The 12,138-nt window shown below is 38.3% G+C and overlaps 2 protein-coding genes and 1 long non-coding RNA gene across 3 annotated transcripts; 1 reads left to right on the forward strand and 2 right to left on the reverse strand.

Moving 5' to 3' along the window:
• Positions 1 to 690: 690 nt before the first annotated feature.
• Positions 691 to 1,233, forward strand: LOC145626463 (uncharacterized). Its single transcript, XR_014111009.1, has 3 exons — positions 691 to 780; positions 926 to 998; positions 1,109 to 1,233. It is a non-coding gene; the product is annotated as an uncharacterized LOC145626463 (long non-coding RNA).
• A 5,040-nt stretch (positions 1,234 to 6,273) lies between these two features.
• On the reverse strand, positions 6,274 to 7,074 carry LOC145627532 (DNA repair protein XRCC3 homolog). The gene has a single exon (XM_081679915.1). The coding sequence runs from the start codon at positions 7,072 to 7,074 to the stop codon at positions 6,274 to 6,276; it is 801 nt and encodes a 266-aa protein (XP_081536041.1).
• A 335-nt stretch (positions 7,075 to 7,409) lies between these two features.
• Positions 7,410 to 12,089, reverse strand: LOC145626464 (protein FAR-RED IMPAIRED RESPONSE 1-like). The gene is made up of 5 exons (XM_081678897.1): positions 11,772 to 12,089; positions 9,513 to 10,977; positions 8,049 to 9,195; positions 7,886 to 7,948; positions 7,410 to 7,794 (listed from the first exon to the last, which is right to left on the reverse strand). Exons 1-3 carry the CDS (start codon positions 11,808 to 11,810, stop codon positions 8,966 to 8,968), a joined length of 1,734 nt encoding a protein of 577 aa, XP_081535023.1. The 5' UTR covers positions 11,811 to 12,089; the 3' UTR covers positions 7,410 to 7,794; positions 7,886 to 7,948; positions 8,049 to 8,965.
• Between the last annotated feature and the right edge of the window lie 49 nt (positions 12,090 to 12,138).

Genomic DNA, 12,138 nt, shown 5'->3' on the forward strand with positions numbered 1-12,138 from the left:
TATGTTAGTGGACCAATCATGCTTCAATGTGATGATGAATTTGCTCGTCGGGAAGATTGCCATGACGTTGTTCATTGTCGGAGGAAAGTGCGAAGCCAATATGTTGGTGTTGTATCAAAGATCTACAACAAGGAATGGGCTGTTAAATATGAAGGCCACAGCAAACGGATCATGCTGCATCCGGTGTATGGGGTATGTGAATAAGTCATGATCTAGTGATAATGCATTTCATTTAGTCATATGCAATTCATGTTTTTAAAATGTGAACTTGTTTATTTTCAGATGAAGCTTGTAATTGACATGGACACTCCCCAAATACTTGCCCAAAAGCACGGCCAACCTTTGATTGGAGTACTAGCTAGCCAACTGGGCGTGGTGAGTTTTGGCTAGTTGCTGTTGTTATGTTTCTACTCTTTCAGCTTTTGATATTATTTGAGGCCTTTATTTTTGCGATATACACAGGTGTTTGTGCCGGTTGTGAAGGACGATCATTGGTGGTGTGCTGCATTTTCTTTCAAGGAAGAAAAGGTGTGGATCATTGACTCGTTATTCGCTGATCCTGTTGCACAACACAAAGATTTTCTAACCAAACTGGTATGGTCTTTATTTTTGAACTTCAATTTCTCATCACAACTGGTATTATTATTAGCTTTAGGTGAATTATGGTCTTTATTGTTTGTATGGTTGTTGTATGGTAAAGCATCATGATCAGACCTGGCCCGAAGGATCCATTGGAGCTTGGCCTATTGAGTCCTTACGAGTTGTTCAACAACCAGACATGTCTGTTGTTTATTTAAATAAGTTGTTTATTGAAATTACTTTGCAAAAGTTTGGTTTCCGATGTTAATGTGATTTTGGACTTGGAATGCGATTTATGAATTGGGTATTTTCTTTGTGACTTGGGTTTTTACCAAAATGGTTTCAGTGTTTGCTGTGGGGTGGTGATGCTTGCATGCATAAAGGACAGCACTCATCGATTTAAGAGCAGGTGGCAGATGGTAAGTTAGTGAGCCCAGTTTTGGGTTCAATATGATGTTGGAATTTGTAATGGGGGTATCAAATTGTTGTTGATGTTGAATTTTGGTTTTGGTTAATGTTAATAATGCAGGATGGGGGTGACATTAAAGCTGGACGGATGCAACTGCTCATTGAAGACCTGAGATCAGAAGCCAATGAAAGGCGACATGAACTTGACGGCCTTACAGAAGGGTGCTAGTTGTGCTACTACAAAAGATGTTGGAGGGGTTATCTGAATTATTATTATTATAACTAAAGACTATGTTGTTTTATTTAGGGTTAAATACTTCAATGCTGTTTGTGTGTGGGGTTCTATTTTGAGTATAAACATCGGTGGGTGGTGATGAACACATGTTGTGATGGTTTTACGTTAAGATAACTTTTTGGGTGCTTGGTCTGTTGTTGATGAAATGGGTGTTTTGTTTTTGATTTTCAGGAAAGAGGTTCAGGAAATAATGGAAATAGATTCACGAAATTAAGTGAATTAGTTAGGATGTATTTAGTATGTACTATCCTGCCATCTGATTTGTTTAACTCCTGTACCATCCACCCATCAGATGGTATAGAAAGGTAGGTCTACCATCCCATCAACATACTGAGGTCGTTCATCTTCTACTTGTACCTTATTTATACCATCCTGACGACATAGGATACCAAGAGTACCATCATGTTGGGAAAGATACCATCAAATTGTACCATTATGTAGGTAAAGATACCAACCTGGTGTTGGATCTGTGTAATTGTAATTGTAACCCTAAACAAAAGTCTCATTGCCTAGAAGAATCTGATGCATTAATATTTGCGGTTTTTATTGTATACCATATTATCCTAGGCTATCCTAACGAATGAGTGTAGGGAACTTAGGCACGGAGGCTAAGCAATTCATACTTCTAAAAGGAATGGTGTCCTTCGAACAAGTGTATTATTCTGATCGTGGAGACCGCTTCCAATCAGTAATATTGATGTATAAATATTGACTGAACCCTTCGTCGTGGGTCACAAATTAACTCAGAAATTAATGAGTCGCCTGAGTAATTAATAATTAAATTCATTTTAAAATAGTTGATGTTGTACCATTGTTGCTGTATATGGTACTGTACGTAAACCATCGCCACAAATTAAAACACCTTCATATCCTTTGTTGGTGTTTTTTTATTTATATGTGGAAGGGGTCATATATAATTGGTTGGAGTAAATGGCGTCATAGTTGTATTTATTGTGAATTTAATGTTGGACTATAAATATGACTATAAATATGAGGTTGATGTTGTGAGGATATATCAGTTCTTTTAAAATGACAACTTCTCCAAATATTTGTAGTAAATTAAAATCTACCCAGTTATCCCCTACTACACGAATTCCGTATCATCCACCTTTTGTTATGTATCTTAAGCCTCTAGAGACATGTGATGTAGAGTTTGATATCAACAATACGGTGTATTACAAGAAGTACGATGATATTGATCGCGTGGATCCAATAGAACTAGTCGAGTTAAGGGTTTCGTTGTTGTCTTCTGCTGTTTATTGGGAGCCTTTCATTGGACGATTCATGCTCATACCATCAGGTGAGAAAATCTTCCCTAGTCACTTACCTTTGTTGTGTGATTCGTATGGCATGCATAGGGGTTGGTGGGATTATCTTGAGTGGGAATTACAAAACTTGGAACAAGGGTTGATTCCTGAAAATTTATTACCTATATTTGATCCAAAACCCCAATACCAATTTGATAATTTGCCTATGTATGCTGTACCAACGAAGACATCTCCGGTCTTTGTTGGTTCTTTCACTGATTCTATCCATGTCATGGAATTGGCCACTGTCGCGGTGGTGTTGCATGTCCAAGTGTATTGTTCATATTCCAAAGAGCAGCAACTGCGTTTCCATGTCCACAAAATTAAGGCTGCTCCAACATCTCCTTACTGTAGCTCAAGTCCGATCATTCCAAAAGGCAAAAAAATAGTATGCTGGAATGCTAGAGGAATGAACCGTCCATGTTTTGTACGGCATTTCTATGCACTTCACCAACGTCACCAACCAACCATAATGGTAGTGACAGAGAGCCGTAACAGGTACGAAGATCTGCTACTTATTAAACTAGCACTCCCTATGAATTATGAGTTGGACTTGTTTGGTCCTATAGCTTCACTGGGAGGTGTAGTGGTGCTTTGGTGCAAAGGTGAAGTTCAACCTATGGCCCATCCACTCAAACACCCGGATGTACCACAGATAGTTCGGCAAGTTGTTAATCTTTCGTTCCACGTAAGAGCAATAATTATTTTTTGGTGCGGTGCATTGTTCATACCATCCAATTTGTGGTTAGTTGTTGTCTGACTACGTAATTTTGTACAAACGTTTGCAGGGACCTCATGGTGGTGCATCACCCACTAGCAGGAGATCACTGAAAAAACTATTCGGACAGTCATTTCATGGGAATAAGAGTTCCAAAAATATATGATCATTATTTTAGATGGTACCATATTGTCATTTTTGTTAATAGCAATTAAAAGGTACTTGGTACCAATATGATGTTTAATGGTATTCATTTTGAATATAAATTATTGTAACATGATTATGCTAACATTAAGGAACCATCCTATGCATTATGGTACTTATGTTATTATTTCCTCTAAAAATTTCGAACCACACTGAATGTCTAAGAAATGTCTATTCTAAAATACTAACTACGAACTGGTATAATATGCCACTCAAATTTTGTAGTTCTAATAGTGTGGAAATTTAAATTTTCGGTCAACACACTCAACACCTTAAATGATTATTGACTGACAAGATACAACAGGAAGGCTTTCTGGACAGTCTACTAATAGCTAGGTGAAAAATTAACAGACTACACTAGGTGAACACGTTACCCTTGGTAGCTGGGTTTCCGGTATTTTAATTGGTCCTCAATGGACTGTGCATTGTACACCAACATAAATTTCAATGGTATAATTTTGTATCTACAATAACACCATCTTAGCTTCTATCAACACCAAAGTAATCTTAAATGGTATAACTGATACAGGGTATAGTTGAACACTTCGCCTTTTTGGTTACTACATAAGTTCAAATTTGATTGGACCGGATTTCACCCAATTATGACCCGAACCTATTACGACCCGTCCTGATTAACACTTGAACTGTTTTCAAACCGACCCGCTTCAACCCAAATTGATTATGACTCGAACCGACTATAACCCGACCCGATAAGGACCCAATCCGAATAGAAACTGCAATTAAAAAAACCAAACCGAACTGACCCGATAATTTTCAAAACCGACCCAAACTAACCCGCATATTATTACAACCCGTTATAAACCGACCCGTTATAATCCGAAACTGATAAACCCAACCCAAACCCGAATTGTTTAACCGAATTGACACCCCTAATAATATGTGTTGTTGGTAATGTGTAATAGTTATAATTAAATAACATGTTATAATTAAATAAGATGGCGTACACACTTTAGTGTATGTGTTGTAATAAAAGTGGCGTAGCACACTTCATTAAATGAGAAGTGACCTTAAGAAGATTCAAATTTCCTATATTAACTTCATTGCAATAACTCTTGATGGGAATAAAAGCATGTCAAAGCTCGCCTCTTTCAGTCACTTCCATTAAATGAAGTAAATGAAACTGGTTGTTGATAAGTGCGAAATGCATAAATGCTTCATGACTTGATATATGTGTCCAAGGTTTGGTGTTGGATAAAACCCAATCTCACATACAACGGTATATTTAAGGCCGTAGATGGTATCACATAAACTACTGTGAAGATATTAAATAGCTAAGACACATCACATACTTTATCACACTAAGCACGTAGTTGAAAATTAAACAACTAACACACATCACATATAGTTAAATAACTAACATACTTAAAAAAACACACAGTTACACCTGATTAAACAAACACACAGTTACACCTGGAAGACACAATAAACATAAATCTGGATTGCCTTAGATCTCTTCACTACCATCCGTGTTGGACGAGTCTGAGGTGGTGTACTCCGTTCCAGAACTTAAATCTATATTAAAAAAGAGTCGGTCCGTGAGCTTCTTCACAGCCAAATCCATCTGCTTCTTGTAGTCTTCAGGATGGAGATCAGTGATGTATGGATTAGTAAGTAGGATATCGATGTGTTCCATAACATCCAAACCATTGGCCTCCATCATCATGTTCTTGAACGTAAGGAAGTTTTCCTCGTCATCTTCGAGCTCAAACCTCAAATTTTCATGGGAAAAGTTCACCCACTCACATGTGATATTGATCTTATCGGCTACATGAACACCGACCCCACTTTCGCCAGAAAACTTGCGTCCTAATATAATAATACCCCATTTTCCCAACTCCGGCACATTCTTCTCAACAATATCATGAACATCTTCCACCCATGCTTCAATTGGCTTAAACAAGGCAAAGAATTTCCCTAGCCAAATATATGCACGTTTATTTTGCATGCATTTTGGCAAAATTTTTTTTAACTTGACCACATCAAAAATAAAAGCCATTTTGTAGACATCTAGTAGGTAAAACAAGAAGCAATATGCGTCCTTTCTAAACTCTCTCCCAGGCCCTAGTTCTAGTAGTGTTAAGTAAGGATAATCGGGATGATACCTTAAACCGCGTATAGCACCCGAACCTTTACCACTATAAACAGCCATATGCAATGGCCGTATTAGATTCTTTGACCGATTCTCGAGTAGTATGGCTCCTATCGAATCTTTCACATCCCTCTCTCCTGGTTCTTCAAGTTCCTTTCATATGTCGAAGTCTTCAACCTTAGCTTTTCCCTTTTCGGCATACGTGTACCGACGGGTCATGCTCCTTGTGATTCTTTTTCTTTTGTGGGATGACGAAGAATCACCGTCGGGTTTTTTTTCCATGATCGAATATGATAAAATGTAACAATTTAGGAAATGGTGTTTCTATTCAAGTTTTAGTGGGAGTGTTTTGTTTAGGATGCAAGTACAATATGGGTTGAATGTATTAAATATGAAGCACTTTCATTATTTCAAGTTGTTGGGACGCTTTTATTTTCTCCCGTTTACAGCACATTTACGAATACCATCCTCACCTAGAATGGTATTGGAATGAATTAAATTATTGTACCATCTACAGAGTAAACGGGAGAAAATAAACATGGTACTCAGTATAGACATTGTTCATTGGTAAATGAAACCCCCAACAACCAAATAATTTTTATTACAGCATATAGACACTAATGTATGGTACATTATAGGTACCATCAAACCTCTAATAATCTGACAAACCCATAGCTGTTACACTAAAAGGACAACGTCGCCCTTGAAGGTGTGGGGATTTGCTCTTTACTACCATCCATTCCCGGTACCATGTTTGAGTTTCTGTGTTGAATTGCTTTGAAATGAACATCTTATTTGAAATATAACCTTCCCCCCAAGCAGTCCCCAAGGATGGTTTGACCTCCCGGCCCGACGTATAGGTTTGCAAGGATGAGCTCCCCGAACGAAATGGTGCGTCAAACACATTTGTGACCTCGTTGACGACTATGAGTGCAATGTTGTAACTTTCAGCAATTTGTTTCATTTTTCTAGCTACGGCTACTAACATTCGGTGCCGTTCGTAATATCCTTTTGATGTGTTGTCATGGTCGTCGCGAAATAAATGTGCTATAGAATCAAGCACGACAACCCTGGTGTGCCTACATCCTTCGTGTGAGTACAACACCATTTGCTCAACTTGGTTTAACACTAAAAGAATTTGTTGAGGATTGTCAACCTTCTTCACTTGAACCAAACAAAGTGGATTTTCATCTATGGCGTAATGTTGTAACAGATGTGTACTTATCTGACTAAGCCTGTTCACTGGAAACACTGGGCACGCTTGTATGTAAATAGAGGATCCATATAAGCCACCATCTTCCGGCAACAACGTACAATTCAATACCAACTGCAAGCATATTTGTGTTTTACCCACGCCACTTTCACCGTAAATTTCAGTTACCTCACCGGTGCGTACACCACCTTCTAAGACCAAGTCTAATCTTTGACATTTGGTCTTACATTTTTGATTCATTTTCGTAAGTGTAGTTTAATATTTTCACTAGTTTGATAGATCTGATGGTAATGTATATGTAGGGGGGGTACTGGGATATTTATGTGGATAATGCCTTTGGATTACATTATCCACAAGTACATGCAAGGTAAACACCCATAAAAACCCACACACACGTGCTCTCCTGTCTATGATGGTGTAATTCACATTCTCATTGGTGTGTAATGCATACCTTTCAAGGGCTGGATGGTTTGACAGGCTTGTGGTTTTGGCATACCTTTCCAGGGTTGGATGGTTGTAATGCATACCATGACATGTTTGTTAAATACCATCATAGGCCTAGTTTTGTACCGCAATCAGTTCAAGTGCTGTATTAGTTTAAAATACTAATAAAAATTTACATAATCCAATGGTTCGATAAAGTTAAGTATTATTTATGGAGAAACTAGGATGGGGATGTACATTTCCCAAATGTGGATTTGGATTTTGCATGAGAGTATGCGAATGTGGATTTTGTATCGTCGTGTTGGGCACATGTGCCGGGTTGATAAAATGGCTGCCATCGCCAAATTGGATTTCACCATACGCATTGTTAGCGGTGAAGTAACCAACTGCCTCACTATGTTGGCTCATGTGTATCCCACCAGCTAGTACCCTCCTGTTAAACGGTGGGCAAGGAACACTCCCACTTCCGGTGTAGACCAATGGGTCACCACCAGCAAAGTATCCTTGGTTGTTGACCTATATAATCATATATATAACACAACTATGAATACAATCATCTCCAACACTTAACACACTGAAATATACACTTTACTCAAATTGATGTTACCTGACTATTGGGAAACATATTCCCAATATGGTGCCGAGAAGGTAATACATTTGGGAAACCAACCTGTAATAATGTAATTACTTAGCATGTAAGTAATAAAAAAAATGTAGGAATAGGAAAATAATTGGCACAATAATAAAGCACTTAAAGGAGTTCAACTTACCTGTTGTTGAATGAACTCAGGTGGGTGGGGATTCACCTGACCGTATTGTACTTCGCTGTCACGTCCCTTGCCCTGTTTCTTTTTGGCCCCTGTCTTTGGTACCTTAGTCATGGCCTTTTCCGTTGGAGATACGTAACGTGTTGTTCGAGGTCTCCCCTTCTTATTATTACCCCGAGGTTCGGGATCTTTCACACATGTAGAAGAATTTGGTGTATCCGTAGAACCTATAACACTACCTTTGTTAACTGAGCTAGGGGTTTTGGGGGTTACGGTTTTGGGAGCTTGAGGTATCATTTCACCACTAGGCGGCCTTTCTTCACCACCCGAACCTTGGCCTGACCCCTCAGCCAACGCATGCAACTCATCGACTTTTAGGCTCATTAGCTGAATCAAGTCCATTAACACTTCCACAGCTTCATCAGATGCAGAAGCACGAAGTACAATAGGTTCAAGTGCTAACATAAGTTTATCATATCTTCGCACCTCCTCTGTTTTTGATGCGTCATGATACGCAACTTTGACAAGCGTATGTTTCCTACTTATGTCCTTTCTCCACCGATCCACAACATACATGGATGGAACTTCAGTCACTCCACTCATGTATAACACCTTTATTATATGCCTACAAATAATTCCATGACATTCAAAATGTCGACAGTCACAGTTTGCCTCTTTCCTTTCTGTATTATACACAACAGTATATTCCTTCAACCGACCTTTTAGGGGAGTCTCCTTCTTCTTATTCTTGCAATAAATCCACACACGATCTGAAAACACATACTCCACCTCATTTTGTGACAATAACTTCTTCGACACAAGAGTGAGGTATGCTACACGGTTGCATTGGTTTTGAACTTCCACAAACTTTGCATCCGTATACACCTTCTGGAATTTACCTTCTAAGGCAAATTCCGATATTAGAGGCCTAAAAATCGTGCACAATTAGCATCCGCTTCGTGCTCATCATTAGCTCGGCTCTCCATCGCCTTAATATAATTAGGAGCAAACTCACACAGCCGTGTATGTTTATTAATATAACCATCAAAAAAACTATTTATGCTCTCAACACGTTGAGTAGTCTGCATTCCTGCCCAAAATACCCCTTTAACATACGCAGGAATCCACATCTCTCGCTCCTCGTATAGACCTACACACAACAAAACCAACTACAATGAAGCAACAACAAAGATGACACAGCAGCATAAGGAAATAAAAATCACCATCTTTCACTAGGATGGTAATACATTACTTGATTTGGTACAATTTGTGTGTATAATGGTACCATCTGTCAATAGATTAGTACCATCTATGGCTAGAATGGTTTTCAATGCATTTTTCAACATATCAAGTTCAACTACTGAAACCTCTATCAGTAACTAACAGTGCAGATTTCAGATTTCAGATATTAAATAAAACAAGAACACATAACCCTGAAATACAAAATTAATTTAAGGAGCTACTAACCTTCCAGCCACTCGTAGCACTCATATTGTTCTAGCTTGAACTTTTCCACCACTTCCCACCAAGATTCAACAAATTCATCAGGTGTAATGCTGTTGTAGATCACACCTTGCAAAGCATCTTTCACAGCTTCGTAATCTTTTACAGCACCCAACTTCGTACCAAACTTTTTCATGATGTGCCACATACACCACCTATGACGTGTTGCCGGCATAGGGAACACGGCTCTTATTGCCTTCCTCATCGCTGCATCTTGATCTGTCATGATAGCCGCCGACCGCTTTCCCCTCATGCAAGACAGCCATGTCTTGAACAGCCACTCAAATGTCTCAGCATCCTCATGTGATACCAAAGCACAACCTAATAGAATAGTCTGACCATGGTGGTTGACACCCACAAAATTTGAGAAGGGAAGTTCGTATTGGTTAGTCAGGTAAGTGGAGTCAAAGCAGACAACATCTCCAAAATACTGATACGCCTCCCTGCTCCTACCATCAACCCACATGATGTCTTTCAATCGGCCCTTCTGATCAAGCCGATGCATGTGGAAAAAATTCTGGTTATCGGCAGTCATTTTATCAAAATACTCAAGCATAGCCGATGCATCACCGTTTTTTAACTTCAATCTCCTCTTCCTATTCACTAAATTATGAATATCTTTTTTCGTAAAACCAACATTCCCAACTCCGTGTCTTTGGCCCGCCATGTTGTTGAAAATCTGACTAACCGAGGCACCAGAAGCATGGTCAGTTTCAATCCTTTGCTCCAAATGCTTTGTAATCTTTTGCTTTCTGTACATTGCAATGTGCCTTGATAGCTCAGGATTCACAGTGTGATTGTGCTCATTAACGGCTTTCTTAATCTTCCACACACCGTCACTGTGGCCTTGCCCATACAACATCACTGGACATTCACATTTTTTACTCTTCCTCTTCTTTGATGGCTCATCATATACCACAACCCTCTTCTTCCCATTAACCCTCTTCTTGTATGTTGTAATTCCATAACACTCGCACTTCCAAACATAACTGCTATATGCCGCTTTGTTGTAAACATCATTCTTTCTCCCACCTATACACACAACCCCAAACCCTTCTTGCTCTCCATATGTACGATAGTAATTATTCATGTCATCCCAAGAACTAAACTCCATCCCTACTTCTGGATGAGGTAATGCAGCTGCACCTATACATCTACCTGTTCCCGAATTGTGTAAGTTCTGTCCACAATCATTATTCAACTCACCAACATCCCTGGGAAAGCTACATTCACCAGGGTCATTATTCAAATCACTAGTACGGCAGTCAGCAGGGTCCTTATTCAAATCAAAAAAATCCCCTCCATCAATATTCAAATCTTCATTTAAATCAAATTGCAAGCTATCATCACTATCTGATGAGCTATCCGAACTGGAGTTAACAAATGTGCTCCCCTCCATGACACTGTTCTGGTTATCAACGTTACAATCCTACCCAAACAAACCAAATATTAATATAGCACTATCACTTCTGACATTATAATACATTATAATAAAGTACAAAGCAACAATCTTCACAACATTACAATAAATCAACACACCACTGCTATACATAACAAAATCCATACTTGTCCAAATTGGCAGGAATAAAAATTATAAACCGAGGACAAAATCAACCTTACATCCATCAATTACCATTTTATTGTAATCTATTTCATAATTCATCAAATAAATTACCCCAACAAACATACAATCCGACTACCACACATAAAATAAAACAACTTCATATCATTTACTTACATCCACCTTCACTAATTCAATTCATGAATTATGTTCGAAGAACATACAAACAGAACCACAATGCATCGATTAAATTCAATCTCAGTTCCATCTCTTACGCATTTCACCGCTTATGCAATTCCATCTCAGTTAATGGGAATGAGAGTACCAAAAACATCTGATCTTTATTTTAGATGGTACCATATTGTCATTTTTCGTAATACCAATTATAAGGTACTTGGTACCAATCTGATATTTAATGGTATCAATTTCGAATGTAAATTATTGTAACATGAATCCTTTCTCAACTCTCTCCCAGTTCAATTGAATCAATTTCTTACAACTACCATCTTCAGATTATCTCAGCAATTACAACTACTACCCATTAACTGCATTGATTTACAACTACCACCAAATAAGGCATTGATTTATCAGTAAAAACTAATTCAGTTGCCTGAGTTTGTAGAGCAAACTAAACCAATTCAAAGATTGTTCAAAACACTAACCTCAATCATCTCAATCTCTGTAGTCGAAAAATTACGCATCAATTCGCCAACGGTAAACTTGCTCAAGTTATTAATTGATGAAGAATTTATTCGCCAACGGTAAACTTGCTGAAGTTATTAATTGATGAAGAATTTGAGTCAAATTCTGTGAATTAATTCAACAGACAACTAGGGTTTGAGTCGCCAAGAAATCAACCACAAAAATACTCCAACTCCTCCCAGCTGATTTGTTGATTATAGTCGAGCCTTCAAAAAATAATGGATGGGAATCCATTAATTTTTCCAACAATAATTTGAAGAGGGGAGGGAAAAATTTGGGGAAATTTGATCCCGCCATGAATTTGGGACAAAAATTAAAGAGGTGAAA

The sequence above is a fragment of the Chenopodium album genome, chromosome 4 (genome assembly GCF_948465745.1).
Source record: "Chenopodium album chromosome 4, dcCheAlbu1.1, whole genome shotgun sequence".
In the NCBI taxonomy this organism is placed as follows: domain Eukaryota; kingdom Viridiplantae; phylum Streptophyta; class Magnoliopsida; order Caryophyllales; family Amaranthaceae; genus Chenopodium; species Chenopodium album.

What these genes read in the sequence shown, in the direction of transcription:
- LOC145627532 (XM_081679915.1), bottom strand. Translation starts at nt 7,074, where the DNA reads ATGAATCAAAAATGTAAGACCAAATGTCAAAGATTAGACTTGGTCTTA.
- LOC145626464 (XM_081678897.1), bottom strand. Translation starts at nt 11,810, where the DNA reads ATGCGTAATTTTTCGACTACAGAGATTGAGATGATTGAG. An exon ending in CAGAGATTGAGATGATTGAG is followed by an intron (nt 10,978 to 11,771) that starts GTTAGTGTTTTG and finishes TTGTTTGGGTAG; the next exon opens with GATTGTAACGTTGATAACCA. An exon ending in GTGCTACGAGTGGCTGGAAG is followed by an intron (nt 9,196 to 9,512) that starts GTTAGTAGCTCC and finishes TGTTGTGTGTAG; the next exon opens with GTCTATACGAGGAGCGAGAG.